This window comes from Polypterus senegalus, chromosome 2 (assembly GCF_016835505.1).
Source record: "Polypterus senegalus isolate Bchr_013 chromosome 2, ASM1683550v1, whole genome shotgun sequence".
Classification (NCBI taxonomy): domain Eukaryota; kingdom Metazoa; phylum Chordata; class Cladistia; order Polypteriformes; family Polypteridae; genus Polypterus; species Polypterus senegalus.
This window is the reverse complement of record NC_053155.1, coordinates 194,056,005-194,072,552: the sequence shown is the minus strand read 5'-3', so window position 1 is coordinate 194,072,552 and position 16,548 is coordinate 194,056,005. Positions and strand designations below refer to the sequence as shown.

The 16,548-nt window shown below is 34.5% G+C and overlaps 1 protein-coding gene across 3 annotated transcripts in view; it reads right to left on the bottom strand.

The window, feature by feature from the left end:
* Nucleotides 1-16,548, bottom strand: part of LOC120523630 (probable ubiquitin carboxyl-terminal hydrolase FAF-X) — a 377,796-nt gene that overhangs the window by 7,237 nt on the left and 354,011 nt on the right. For 2 of the 3 annotated variants that reach the window (XM_039745106.1, XM_039745107.1), the window contains exons 44-45: nucleotides 6,734-6,790; nucleotides 1,923-2,018 (exon numbers count right to left, since the gene is read on the bottom strand). In XM_039745106.1, coding sequence (XP_039601040.1) covers nucleotides 1,923-2,018; nucleotides 6,734-6,790 — 153 coding nt within the window. The remainder of the gene's footprint in view (nucleotides 1-1,922; nucleotides 2,019-6,733; nucleotides 6,791-16,548) is intronic. The other variant, XM_039745108.1, reaches the window with a different exon arrangement.

Below are 16,548 nucleotides of genomic sequence, written 5' to 3'. Positions count from 1 at the left end.
TCTTTTTGGATGCGCTTATACGGCGAAATGCTACAGCACTGGGAGACTGCGATTACTTTGGGACACTCTTCCGTTTGTCGTCCCGTTGGGTGGAATCCCACATGAGTTTAGAAACTCACACCAGCCATGATTCTTTTTAAAGGTAAAGTGCAGGTTAATTTGTTTTATGTATTTTACTTTTGTATTAATCATTTTTATATGAATAGTTTTGGGTTGTGGAACGAATCATCTGAGTTTCCATTATTTCTTATGGGGAAATTCACTTTGATATACGAGTGCTTTGGACTGCAAGCACGTTTCCGGAATGAATTATGCTCGCAAACCAAGGTTCCACTGTACTAAGCTGTCCAGGACCCAAAGCAACCCAACAACATGATGCTCTCTACACCTTGCTTCACAGCTGAGATGAGGTTATACTGTAGTGCTATTCTACACAAAAATAACACTACGTACCTTAAAAAAAAAAAAAAAAAAAAAACTTTAAATTATGCCAAATCTACAAAGAGTTTTGTAAAATATTCAAGTGATTTTTTTTTTTTTAAGCGCAGTGTCTTCACTATTGCTCTGTAAGAACTTTCTTTTCCTAAAAACATGAAATCAGATGATATGAAATGGAAGTACTTCCTGTAGATCTTTTGCCATTTAAGATTTTTTGTCTCCTCCTTAAAATTTGAATATGTGTGAATATGAATCTAATTGATTGGTACGCCTGACTCCTTGAATAATGACAAACCCGACATTAAAAAAATTTCTTGCCCATCACTACGAACTACATGGGGTAAGAAACATATTAAAAAGCATTCCTTTAAGAAATAAGCAAGTATACTGTCTCCATAAGGTACTGCATTGTGAAAGCACTAACTTCACTTGGTTGAGAAACAATTACCACATTAGGCCTTAAACAGGTGAGTGATTACAATAGCTGTCTCATGTTTTAGTAGGACAATAATCCCAAAGAAATGGCCAATGCATTACTGTATTCCCCTAAAACAAAAAAGGCTAATGCCTTACTACGGCCCTGTACCACCTCCGACCTTAACCCAAATAAAAATCTGTAGTACTATTTGAAAATGATGGTGCATTTTTAACTAACCCAACAAACCTGGAGCATATCTGTGTTAAATAATTGACCACAATCAATCCTGAGAAAGTGTTCTAGCTAATCTGGTATAATACATACCTACCCAAAAAACTTAAAAACTGTCACAAGGTTTTTTTAAACACACATGCCGCATAATTCATTTTTTTCCTAACATGTTACATTAAAACAACAGTGTAGAATTTGTTATTCAATAAAGAAAGAGAGCTGGTCATGGAGGTTGTGTATGTATAAACAAAAAATCACTTACAAGTACAAGTTTTAAAAATAGCAACAATACTTAAAACGGTATATCAGTGGTAAATTACAATACAAACTTTTTTTTGATTAATTCTACAGTATTTAGTCAACAGCTCTGACTAATATCATTACATTTTGGGATCTATACCCCTCAACAACTTAAACATCACGGAAAACGAAATCTAGATACTGGTCAGATAAAACACTTATTGTATATTTTAATATTAACATAAAGAAGCAAATCACTTACCAGTGTTTAAAAAAACAATTAAACACTATCTAATTAATTTAGGTTGCTAAGCAGAAAAAAAATCCAGGGGTCAAAGTCTGAAATTGCACTTCATTATGCAATGCCCCACCTCATAATAATGCTTTTCTTTATGAGATAATATGAATTGCCTACAATTAACAGATGGATGTAGCATTAGCTTATTTTAAAGAAAAATGGAACACACTGATTTAAACAGCACTAAGCTACTTTACTTACTACAGTATGTGACTTCTTCTAAAATCAACCAAGCAGGTTTAGAATTACTACAAGCACTGCTAATTGTGGACTGCTTCTGCAAATCAATCAAGATACCTGTTGATACTGAGTGCTGGGGGAGTGTGGGTAAAGAGAGGCATCTTCTGGTGGGGAAGAATCATGGTCATCAGGTGCTTCCTGGTCATCAGGTTCCTAAAACAGAACAAATAATCTCACTCAAACCATCAGCAGATTGCTAGTATAAGAAAAACAATGCCTTAAACAAAATGGAGAATGTTTAATACTAAGATAACAAAAACTTCACTTTTTATATCTTTGCATTTTTTTTTAGTTTCACAAACAGACATGCATATTAGGAACACACACATGCACACATATAAGAAATGAGCATATGCCCCTTATTAAGTGTTTTTCAAGTTCTTATTTTGATAATTACTTTGCAATTAAATAATAATGAAGTATGCAAAGTTAGTTTTAAGATAAAAACTTAAATAATGATTAATCTAGTAAACAATCAGTCAAACAGTATTAACTACAAAAGATAAAATAAAAGGATTCCTGTGCTTTATATTCATTGTTGCACTTTTACATAAATTAGTGCACATCTTACTGAGGTAAGTTGTCAGGAATGAAATTTTTGACTGAGAGAAAGTGTCCAAAATAAAAGTGATAATCTGTTATGTTCAATGTACTGCATGTAATAAAATGAGCATTATACAAAATCCCTGTAAACACAAATAAAACAGGCAAAATGACCAAAATGTACTTAATATAACAACGCTTAACAGACAGTTTATCAGTTAAAGAAAAAGAATTTCATGAGGGCAAACATTCAGAGTACTTTGCATTTTACCAACAACTTGCAGCAACAGTGTATTAACTAGTAAATTGCCAAAACTGGTCAGTAATCTACATCTATAACTGAACATGCTGTAGGCAACACAGGATGCATTTGATGGAACTGCCTTTTTAGTAAATAGTATCTGGTAGTGTTTATAATGTTTGAAATGCTGGATAATCCAGATGTGACCTGATGTTTATAGCATACCAACTTAACTAAATAGTTTTAAACAATGAATAAACTGTATTTCAGTGTAAAGTAGGGGATGTGCATTGTATTATAAAATAATTCTCACAGACAGTCCATTGCCGATTTTAAAGAAATGCTATATATTTGCTTTGTGCCCAGCTCCTTAGTGAACTTTTGCTGTTCATTTCAAGAGTCCAGAATAGAAACATTTTGAACCATCTTATTTTGCTATTTCCTGTTTGTTGATGTATGTTAAATAATTTAGTGACTTGGGCTCACAATTCTCCTCTGAAATCATGGAAAGCAGGATAAGCATTAAAATCAGAGGATATATATCTGAAAACAATGCTCACAGTTCACTCTATAGTTTTGTATTTATTAATATAAGTGAAGATTAAAACAATTCCAGTAGAAATCTCTCAATCCAGTTACCTTAATGACATTAGCAGTTTGGGAATACAATACAACAGTTTTCTCAGAAACAAATGCAACAACAAATAATCAAACAGTATGATCCTACTGGAATACATGATTATTCAAATAGCATCATTTGCTTTTTTCCACAGAGAACTTTTAAAATGTCTGTCAATATCACAATGTAGATACCTACTTAAAAGGTAAAAACAGGGTGAAAAAGAAAGAACCATATGAGGAATCGAATACACAAAGGCTAAGCTTAAACTACAATGTTAAAATGATCTGCATTTTCATTTACCTTTACTCGGGGGGCCTACACAATCTCCATATCTCAACTTATTAAAGCACCCTCAAAATGTGACAGAATGTAATGTTTACAGCATGAGTCGCTACAAAATCTTAAGAAGTATATGATGCTAGCAAGTCAGAATATAAAAAAAAAATATAAGTTCTATTTATACCTTGATGAACGCCTTAAAAATTCAGACTGTTCTTGGAGCAAAAGGAAGTCTCACCTAGCACTATACAAGCTCTATCTAATACAGTGTTCATAGAGTGGATATCACACATTTTTAAAAATAGGCTAAGAACATGTACGTCACTGAGTAGTGATGATTAATAATTTAGTTTGATAATTAATAAAAAAAAAAGCTAAAATGTGGGATTTCATGGCAAAAATACAATATGTGACACAATCACTTTGCAGCAATTTAGCAGGCTAAGGCTGACTATCAATGAGAACACTAAAACTAATGATGCAACTACTAACAACATTCTCATTATTTATGGCTATCTAATAATGTTATTCAATGTAAACTACCATTTCTAAATTAAGAGTTTAAGAATATATTTTTCTGTTCTTAATTTCTGAACGAAAATATTCTTACATTATAAACATGGCTTTCCCATAGGCATTTGGACAGACAGCATCAAAAAAAAAATTCTGTACCCAGAATTCAACCGTAATTTGATTCAATTGCTAAAAGGTCCGTCTAGGACTGAAGATAGGACAGGGCATTTGTAAGGGGTCATGAAAATTAGAACTGGGTTTTCTCTTGAGTGATAAGAAAATGGTTAAATCCATTAAGAAGCAGCAGGAATTCTGCTGTCAGTTGACACTGGCATCTGCCTATTGAACAAAAGAGGAGTTGGGATGTAGATTTTGCAGGTGTTGCTGGAGCCTTTGTTTGAAGTTTTTAAAGCAGTTTTAACCCTGGTAGTTCTAAATAGATAACTTAGAATTAAACCCTATGTGAGACATAAACATGACTCCTCACCAAGGCACTGGTGGATCAACTGTTAGGAGGCAAATTCAAACAGTCAATGAAGATGGCTCATTAAAGGGGAAGGTGGGAGGCTAAAGACTGACACAAAGCGAAAAAAAAAGGAATATGACTTATTTGGTATTTGCAAAATGTCAAAGCCACTATCATTTAGTCACAGAAAACCTTATAAGACATGTCTTTTTTGTTCTACATTTTTGTGTTCCCACTGTGGTTTCAATAAATCTACCACATTTGATAATGTAAGCCTTCTCGGTGGTGCACAAAAGATGTACATAAACTGCTTTTAACAATGTGCACAATACTAAACTGCCTGTTTGTCAGTAGAGTAGAGGATATAGTTGGATATATACCTAATCCTGAAGAAAATTGATATCATGATGGCATTTTAAATGAGCGTGTCTACAGTGCTATTAGGCACAGGTGAATATCGACCTGGGCATAAACAAATAAAACAATTTCCACATAAAAAGGAAATGATTTACAACAGCTGGTGTATAATGAAGAAAAACTCTTTTTTTTAAAAATAATGTTTCACCATTGTTTATGCCTTCCATATCAAGTACAGAAATAATAAGAACTGGAAAATAGTCAAACAATTTTAAAGCCATAAAAGGCAAAATAAATAATTAGGCTAGATGACCAATTAACTTTTGTCATATATCAAAACACACAATTCTGACATAGGCTGTGCTTCACATGGATTTAAAATATTAAAACTGACATTAAAACAAAACAAACTGAACTCCCTATAAATTTCTTTTAACATTTTATAAACCTGCTCATATTAGCTAAATAAGCACTAATTATAACGAATGATTTAAATTCTCTTTTACAAGTTCAACAGAGACGTAGAAATTTTGTACATGAACTCAAGAATACATCAGACTCTGGGTTCAAACTAGGTTCAAATTATGTTTTACATTCTGGAAAAAATGGATTCCTTCATAATGCAAAAAATTCCATTAAAATGAATATTTCAAACTACTGTATTTCCTCCCACAGTCAAAAGACATGCAGGTTAGGTGGACTGGTGACACCAAATTTGACCTAGCGTGTGATCACCTTGTGATAAACTGTCATCCTGTCTAGGGTGTGTTCCTGTTTTGTGCCTAATGTTTGCTGGGATAGGCTCTAGCCTCACACAACCCTGCTCAAGTTTAGGCAGGCTTTGAAAATGGTATGGTATGATAAAACTACATTCAGAAATATTATACTGCATATAAACCAAAATACCTTGTTAACAGAATCTGATTTTAAACTATTACTCTTATAATTTTTAGGACGCAATTATTGGGTATTCAGTTTCAAATATTTATCATTCAATCCTGAAACTCTAAATATTTAACAGTCCATATTTATAAACAAACCTTTTTTGTTTTGAGGTTCTGATCTTCTTTTGTCATTTCACAATTACATGTTTTACATTACAAATTTATCATTCTCTGCTTAACAGTGCACACAATGTTAATATTTATGGAAATGCAAACACTGAAATGTAGCCAAGGCTCAGAGTTTTCCAATTTTTCCTTTGTATGCACAAAAAATTGTGACCATACAGTTGTTCTGAATTAAAAACAATTTAGCAAGTATATTTCAATAATATTATTCTACCGTTTCTAGAAAAGTCCAATTTTATTTTTGTAATTACACAATGAAACACAACAGGTTCATAATTCATAGAACCACTGCCTGGAAACTAAATCTGGCTACAGGAATTGAACAGCTGCTGGTGTCAAACTTGATGTAGTTGCAACTGATCTTATTTCAAATGCTACTATTAAGAAAGAGTAGACAGTCTGAAATTTTGTGTGTTATTGTATGAATGGCACTTGGGATTTACACAGCGACATTATAGTAATATTGTAATATAATAGATCAATTAAAATTGTTATGAGGACAAGAGTAGATACATCAGATTATTAAGTGTAGCTACAATTTAAATCTTGTGACCTCAGTGATTTTTTTTCCTAAGAGTCACTGAATCTTCTTTTTGTTATTTTTTTTTTTAATTTAAGGCCTTGCTCATATAGTCTATGAGATTTTTCCAACAGCTGTACAAACAATATAGGAATCACTAAACAGTGATTCAGCCTTCCTTAGGAATAAATATGAAAACTTAAAGCCTTGTCACCTGAAAACAAGCAGTCTTTGGTAACACTTTTTTGTGTACATACATGTGATTTCCAAAGAAGATCACTTAACATGTTACAACTGAAGTTCCCAAAAAGAACCTTGCAAAAAAAAAGCCAAAAGCACACATTTCACAAAGCCAAGAAATTAACTTTTAAAATACTTTATACTTGAAATATTTTTGTAAATATATCACTGAAATGTATTTTGTAGTATCTAAAGTTTATTATAATAGTGCAAACAAAGTTTCAAAATGCAAGCAATTTCCTTTAAACAAACCAATGTAAATAAACTCACAGAAAAAATGTAGATTCTAATATGCAACAAATGCTTAAGAGGTAGCTACACCTTTAGATTTTTGTCTATAACTGCAACACACAAAGAGATAGGTGATCAACCTGGATTAAGTGCCATTACCTCTAAAAACTGCAAAAAACTATGAAGTGTATCCTGTAGCAGTAAATGAGGCACCACATTTTTTACAGTTTGTTACTTTAAACTTAAAAGTTTTATATTTAAAGTCAGTCTATAAGATGTGATTCCCATAACCCAAGGTTCTTTTCAATTCAGAATCCCATTTTTATATACTAATTGGCCCTCACTAAATCCTTTAATTATTTGAAAAATTATGTTAAAAAAAGGTCAGTGAATAAAAATAAATTTAGAATTCTTAGAATTAAGACATTGACTTTAAAGGCAGACTAAGAATCTGTATAGCACACTGCAAAGAAAAATGAACATACAGTATCTTGTCAAAACTAGTAATAAAATCTACACTAAGTTATAGCAGGGAGGTATTTCTAAAGCTCAATTAGCACTAGTTTGAAAATTAGTTATATTAAGCAAACTGCACATACTGCTTCTAAAGAAATGAAACATCTAGAAACACTAATGCAAATAATTATTGTATACATTTAAGGAATGTGACGAATACAAACATCTTTAAATAATAGTGACATAAATTATTCCCATTAATGACTAACTACTAGTAATCATAATACATATAAGATTCTTAATCAAACTGTATTCTAACAAAATTAGAAAATAAAAATCTCAAACATTCAAAAGCTGGTGCAAGGAGCTGACAATGCAGTATATGCAAGTGCTCTGTCACCATGTAGCGGTGTGTGTAGATGCACTGTTATGATGCAAAATTGCAAAATCATTCACAGTTGGTGCAAAGAGCACTTGTGATGTCTGAAGACTCAAGTATTTATCTGGATGCTGAAAGAAACATACTGAAGCCCAAAATCAAACTGGGTTGCAATAAGGGTGTGCAGTGCCAAGGGGATTTGTAAAGTTCGTGTTCATAGATATCTTAAAGTTCTGAGCTAGTACATTTTACTGGGAATTTTTAACTTCATTTCTTCAAATGTATTATGTATAATTATTCTTTGAAGATCATGTATAGATAGCCAAGTAAAAATATGATGATGATCTTGGCAACATTCACTTATTAATAAAATATTCTACATTAAAAGGTTTATTTTAGAAGTGAAAAAAAGGATTTTAACAATTACTATCAGCAAGTGTTTTATATTTAGACTGAATTCACCTGCTATTTATGCCTTCAATTGTTATTTTAAAAATGTAAAAATATTGTTTAAATGATGCAATTTTTGCAGCCCTACATCTTAAAAGATTTGTTGCATGACTGGTTAATGACTATTAAATGGGCTAGTCTCTCAATCATTGAAACACACAAGTTACACTGGCTTGGAATTAAAATGCATCCTGATAAATCTCCCGGAATGCAGTCAAACGCTTGCCGAAATTCTCTCACAGTAGTGTAAGTGATCCTGTTGATACATAACCTAGGCACCAAATGACCAAACATTACATCTGCATATGGTGAGCAATAGTTTGTATCACTGATGAATGTTTATGAAAAGTTTAATTTAGAAACCTTATATGTTGCCTAATGTTAGCTAAATCTAATAGTGTTAATAATCAAAAGTCGGTAACTTTTATTAGAGGTTCTCAAGTGTGGTCAGTTTTACGTTGACTGAACCAATATATTGCATACTGTTTATGCTATGACATTTCTCTCTATTTTTAAAAGAAAATCTTGAGACGAGACTATTGCTAAGAGATTTTTTCAAATCCTGCGAGACAAGGCAATTGCCAAGAGATTTTCTTCCAAGTCCTGCCCTCCTCTCAACCATTTATAATTAATGGCCCACGCTCAAGGTCCTCTCACTTGTGTGAATGCCTTTGCAGACACAGATCCTATGCTCTCAGCTCTTATAAATTTTTAAGTTTTTCTCACTTTAATTTCCCAACAAAAGAAGATGTATTATGTATAAAACTTATTTAAGAATTTTATACCGAATAGTTGTCAAAAGAAGAGATGAGTAAACAGGTAATCTTAACACCAAAAAATTATGAAGTAAAAGGAATTAACGTGAAAACTGTCGATCGGTTACATGGCAAATTGGTTAAACGCGTATCAATAAACTATGCTGAAACAGTTGGTGTTGATTGTGTGGAAGATGAAAACATCAACTTACAATATCCCGTAGAATATCTACAACCGTTAACACTGTTGTGTGTGTGTGTGTGTATATATATATATATATATATATATATATATATATATATATATATATATATATATAGTGTGATGGGCTATGCAATAGGACAAAATTAGTTGTATTCAAAATTGGTCGAACAATTATGACATGATAAATTTTAACAGGCGGCAAGAAAGGTAATGTAGTACAGTTTCCGTGGATAACATCAGACACCAAGATATCTTGATATAACACTCGTATTAAAACATTTACAGTTTTCCGTTAGAAAAGCTTTTACTCTGACAACATATTCACTGGGACAAACATTCGAAAAAGTAATTTATTTATTAGAGAGAAATGATATTCACTCATGGGCAGTTATATGTTGTGTTGTTAACTCCAAACACAGAATCAAAATTCAAAACAATACTAATGAAAAGTTAATTCCAAATAGTTTTTACTTAAGTTTTACAGTAAAAGTTTAAAAAGTATTTGCATGTTAATTTCAAAGCCAAACAGAATGAAAACATATAACGCAACAAATACCTCTAACGCAACATGAAACATAATTTTCTTTCAATTTATTACATTTTACTATTTTTTACTATGGTTAATTACTTGCTGTAATGTAAAATAGTTAGGTCAACTATGCATACGTAACAATTCCCATTAAAATAACAATTTGTTTAAATTGTACATCCGCTTCCCCATACATAGTTGGCGAGCGAAGCAGAGCTCCCTAGTTAAATAAAAAAATAAATAACTCTGAATCTACACAACACTTAATTTTAACTTTTTCTGCTATGTATCAATTTCACTATTCTGATATGGTAAATGCCCTCATCTGTTTACAAAAATAACCCTAGACTGTAACACTATTTACAGCATCCAGGGTTGCCAGATTCAAAATCATAGGTTGGGAAAGCTACCATTTCGAGCAACCAAAAAAAAAAAAAAAAACTAATCATTTTAATTAATCTAAACATAAAGTGTGTGTAAATAAGTACATATATCGAAGAAAACATTACCTCACTTATTTCTTTTTCTTTTAAAATTTAGGTATGGGTATGTTTGATTTAACTATTCTATGACATGATATATGGAAACAGAATGCAGATATGCAGGTACAACCTACCTTGTTAGTTGAAACATCTATCAGTAACACTTAACATTCAAAACGAATTACACACGAGCATGAGCAGCCATGATTAGCATGAGAAAACACATAACGTACATGAACACCTGATTCAAACGCTCAGATTCAGCAGACAGTTAATCATTTTATTTATAAAAGGTGGTACACCAGGCTGTCTACAAAAATTTAGCAAGCCTCTTTAACTAGATATTCTATATAAATAATGAATTAAGATTTTTTTCCCCTTTTCTACATCAAATTTTGTTCAATCAGGACCCTCAGAGGCAATGCGGGAGTCAGGATTTGTCTGTTGAACTTGGGACAGTCCTACTCAAATCGGGACGTGTGGCAACTTGACTGGGTCTGTTTTCTATGCATTTTGTGCACAGCAGCAGTATACAAAAAAATTTCAAAAAAGCATGCTATAAGAATGTAGATAAGTTAGTTCTAACATGTAATAGGCTTCAAAGGAGACCAGTGCTGAACAAACAGAAAACAATATTAAAATGTCCATGACAATAATCTGATTTCTTAATGTTCCATATGCAAGATATCCAGTTGTCTGATCAAAATGTTTCAAACACATGTATTTCTGCTAAAATATTGCTCAATAAACAACTTTTGGAAAATCTCCTCCTCCAGTTGGGGAGCACATTTAAATGATATTGAGCGTTTAAACTGAAGACCTGCCTCTGCCCTCATTCATTAGATGTTAAGACACATCCTATTTCCTGGCATTTAAACTGCACTTTTCAAATGACCTTCTGCTTGTTGAAAGAATTCAAAATTGCACATATGCGAGGAATACTTTCCAGCTGAAAATGTTTTCACTGGCTTTTTTTCAGCTTTTAATCTCTAATTGCACTCCTCTCTTTGACCACACTCTACAGAGGCAAAGTAGCTAACGAATGAACTATTATTGAGGAAAACTCCTGATCAATGAATGCGGATGCAGGTCTTTAATTTAAAAACCATTCTCTTCAGCCCTTCATGAGAGGATTTTATGGAAGTAGTTTATTTAACCATATTTTACCAATAATACCGGTATGGATACCTGCCATATCTATACTAATAAAAGGCAAAACCCTCACTGACTGACTCATCACTAATTCTCCAACTTCCTGTGTAGGTAGAAGGCTGAAATTTGGCAGGCTTATTCCTTACAACTTACTTACAAAAGTTAAGCAGGTTTCATTTCGAAATTCTACACGTAACGGTCATAACGGTCGATAACGGTCGGCAACGTCCGCCATGTTGAACTTTCTTATTTATGGCCCCATCTTCACGAAATTTGGTAGGCGGCTTCCCTGCGCTATTATTTCGATGGTATGACGCCACTGTTGGCTGCCATATTGAATTTTCCAACGTCACTAATTCTCCAACTTCCCGTGTAGGTAGAAGGCTGAAATTTGGCAGGCTCATTCCTTACAGCTTACTTACAAAAGTTAACACAGGTTTCATTTCAAAATTCAACGTGTAACGGTCATAACGGTCAACAACGTCCGCCATGTTGAACTTTCTTATTCATGGCCTCATCTTCACGAAATTTGGTAGGCGGCTTCCCTGCGCTAACCGAAACCAATGTACGTACTTATTTCAGTGGTATGACGCCACTGTCAGCCACCATATTGAATTTTCCAACGTCACTAATTCTTTCAGTCTTTGTTACTTATGGGCCCATCTTCAAGAAATTTGGTACGCGGGTTCCCAACGCTAACTGAATCCCACTTACGTACATATATACGTCCATAGCCTGCAGCTCGGTCACCGTGTGAGGCGGCGTTGGGTCCCCCATCCCAACGCCTCCCACGTTGTTGGCTGCCTTCCTATATAAGGACGTCCGTCGCTTCAGTCTCTACATTCCCTACCTTGCTTCGTCACGGGATTCACGTCTCCTGCTGATAACTACAGCCTTTTTATTTAATCCACGGCTTTTCTGCTGTTTTATTGTTAATTTATTATGATTATAGTTATTGTGTAGGTATTTTAGACTTACTTTACATTGTTCAGATACCCATTTCCTTTATCATTCCAACCGTACCCACATTAACATGTCTATCGAGGTGATCACCATCGATCAAACAACTGTCACTTACCGAGTGGTTTCCATGCCCGGAGATACCACCTACCTTTTCCATTCTCTTTGGTACATATTGCACGGCCATATCAGGCTTACTCTTGATATCCGGAGGAACATTGTGTCTTATGTATTGAATGACTGGGACAAGTTTAAGGTGTGGACTGATGGTACAGGAGATAATTATACTACACAGAAGCACTATAAGAGTGAAATGCTTAAGCCCTTCACCTATGCATCTGCGTTGATGGCTGCCGCTGAATTGTTCGGTTAGCGCTTTCAAGTGTACCGAAATGGCCAAATATTTTACACCTTTGGACAACCGCCAATGCTTCTTAAACATCTTAGATTCACAGGTGACGATTTCAGTAGTGGACACTTTGATGTTTATGAATGTTTAAACTCTCAAAAGCTGGATGTTAAGTTATCGATGAAACTGGTTGTATACTTACAACGCTTGACAGATGCTGAAATGTCACTTCAACACAAGTCCTACAAATACTGTCGTAATTGAAACAAACCTTGAAACTCAAACCGATTATTACAGCAGCAACCCAAGCTGTGAGATTTGAGACAAGATTGCTTTTCACATGGCCAACTGTACATTGCATGCTTAAGAGTAAGCTCAGCAAACAGCTTGGTCATATTACAACCGGAGGGCCGAACTCAAAATGTGGTATACAAAGAGATCCTTAACAAATAATTATTGGTATATTTTCCAACAGTTTTAAAAGGCTTAATTTTCTTCTTAATAAAACTTTTAAGGCAGTATTACGCCGCTGCGAAGCGCGGGTATTTTGCTAGTAGATTATACGGAACAAGTAAATTTAAACTTATGAGAGTAAAAATTATTTTCAGCCATCACAACAAACATTTTACAAATATATATAGACATACATACACGCACTCTACAGTATATGTGTACATCCACTTGCTGTCTTAACAGCCCTTTTTGTACATTACTGGTTTTAAAATTATCTACTGACATCTCAATATTGCCTTCAAATTCCTGTAAACTTCCATCTTTATGAAGAATGATAATGCCTGTCTTTAGTTGGAGAGAAATAAAAACAAAGCCCCCAGAGAGTATCTTAAATCCACTGAAACAAAACTTTATTCAAACCAGTCAGTTCAACTCTAGAATACAAGGTATCTAGTAAATCACTCCAGCATCACCAATAGCAAGCTTATATATATCTCTATACAGTGGAACCTCGAGATACGAACAGCTCTGTATACAAGAAATTCAAGATACGAGGAAAGTATGAGCGAAAAATTCAGATCTAAATACGAGCATTGGCTCGCGTAACGAGCCACGAACCAGGCTGTGGTTATGCGTGATGTGTTTCCCGATCCGCCTCGACTCGGGGATTCACCCAAGCCGACGCTGCCGGCCTGTCAGCTCACTCAGTATTCCTTGTTCTCCCGTAGCGTGAGGATCTACGCGTTTGTGCGCTTGTGATTTCATTGTTTCGCTGTAGCAGTTCGCCGTATAAGCGTATCCAAAAATAGCGCGGACATGCAGACGGAGAATAGGAGACGACTGCCCTCAAGAGGAGTACTAGGGTGTTGTACCGTGTTAGCCATTATGAATGTAGAGAAAAGCCAAGCAAAATGACACCTTTTATTGGCTAACTAAAAAGATTACAATATGGTTTCCACTTATATATATTATTTATCAGTGTTATTTGTTAGGAAAATAGATTTTTATGTTGATATTTTTGGGGGTGCGGAACAGATTATCTGGATTTCCATTATTTTCAATGGGGAAGTTTGTTCTAGATATGAGAAATTCGCTATACAAGCTCAGTGCTGGAACGAATTAAACTTGTATGTCGAGGTTCCACTATATATCTATATCTATATAGATATCCAGCCTCCGTTCCAGTTGGTCTACCTCTTGCCGCGTGTTTGGGCATACCTTGCCTCCGCTTAGCTAGCGATACCTGTTTGTTCAACAGACAGTATCATCTATAGATTGTTAAGGAGTAAAACATTTGACGTTTTTAAGAGACAGATCAGAGCTACATGTGTTTTAGAGGGCAGCTGCTGACTGCCAGAGATATCACGGCCATGTGTTTTTTCTCTCCATGCGGGGGACGCACTGTGTCAGAGCTGAACACAATCAGATACAGTGGCAACTTTTGACGCTGGAGCGAACCTAACTTCCGCTTCGCCAGAATTACATTTTTTTATTGATTTTTAAAGGTTGTCCTTTTTCACTACTACGTGGGTGGAGCTGCAGGGAACAGTTAGTATGTGCGTGCGTGTGTATTACAATTATTCAGATCTTTGACTTGTGCACAAAAACTCAAGAATTTGGAGGTGGGGTGGGATGATAGGGAATTATAAAACTTATTGCAATTCCATTTTAGTCACCATCAAAATACTCGACTTGACCTATGTTTGTCCCAGCACTTCTTCGATTCCTAGAATAATTTCCTGTATTCATCTTTTGTTACTGTGACTTACAGCCTTGTACAATTTTTCTCTGGATTTCTTTCATGATACCAAATCATCTTCCCTTCAGTCTCAATTTTAATTTTGGGAACAAAAAGAAGTCACAGGGAGTGGAATCTGGCAAATCCAGGGGTGCAAAGCAACAATCATACTGTTTTTGGTCAAAAACTCTTTGACTGACAAAGCAGTGTGTGCAGGTGTTCTGTAATGGTGTAGCAGTATGGGTAGGTGCATTGTTATGATGCAAAAGGCAGTTTTGCATGCCCTAATGCTCCGGATGTTATTTTCCTGATGTTTTCCCACATACGTCTCTGCAGTACAGTGTAATGTTGCTGATTAACAGTCTGTTCACAGGGAAATTCTTTATTAAAAAGTCTTTCCAAGTCAAAACACCACAATCCTCTTCTTGATGTTTGATTGTCCCGATGTGTTTTTTCTAGCTTACAGGTAAAGTCTGCGGCATGCTGAAGTCACACACTCAATTGTAGAATAAATGTCAGAAACATGCACTCTAGCAAATCAGCACAATGCTACTCAGTAGACTGACTAACAAAACTGTAGGCATATGAAAACTACGTGCACTGTCAATACCTACACCAGAGTACCTTGCTTTTGAATGATTACGGGAATTTTCGAGTCTTCCCTCATTCTATAAACATTGTTTTTACAAATGTATACCTCTAGTTTATTAATGATTCATAAAGCAAGTGGCATTTTCTTTAGTTAAAATATTGCTGCATGCTAAAAAATAACCATGGAGAACCGCATCGAAAAACAATCATAATTAACCTGTATTATAATGAATAACAACATTTATCATACTGCTTGCCACATACACAAGCAGTGTAAAATGCATTAAAATACCTTTAGCTTAATATAGGAAAAATCATACATTATTGCCATAACTAGACTGTGTGCAACAATAATAAAACAAGTTGTTTTATTGTCCTAACCTTTCTTAACATGCAAACAAGTCTATGCTAATATAACTTATTCTATAACATAAAAAAGGGTTTCGCAAAAATTAATAGCTAAACACACATTAAGCATGTTTAAAAAGCCTTTAAAGTCTGAAGAAAATGTCCTCAAAATACAAAAAGCCTGCAAGGCTTCTGAGATGTTTTCAAGTCTGCTGTTCAGATTATCATCATAATTATAGGAAAAAACCTTATTAAACACTTCTGCTCGATTAATTTCAAGATGCAGAGTGAATGTACAAATTCTCAGCACTCAAGTTGCATAAAATTTTGTTGATGTAAAGGCCGAAACTATGACAAATCATAATAATACCGTTTACACCTTGAAGATCATCTTCCAAACAACAAAGAATCTATATAATAAAAGTCCAGCGCAGTGTCCGTGTCCGCGTTCCTTTTGGCTGTATAGCCTCCCCGTAGAAAAGCCCCAGTCCGTCCCCTCTCAGAATTCCTGCTTACCCCCCTCCGTTCTTTCCCCTTTGCTTTTATTTTTCCTGTTCCCGAAAATCTTTTAAAAAAAAAAAGTAAAGAAATAGACAGAGCGTCACATTAATATCTTCTCCCCTCTGCCTATTAAATAATCAATAAAATGAAATAAAAATATCACGAAAGAAACAGAAACCACAACCTACCTTTACAGCGTCCACCGCACTTCTGGCGTTACAGCCAAACATGTGGTGTATGCAGGTTATGAGGT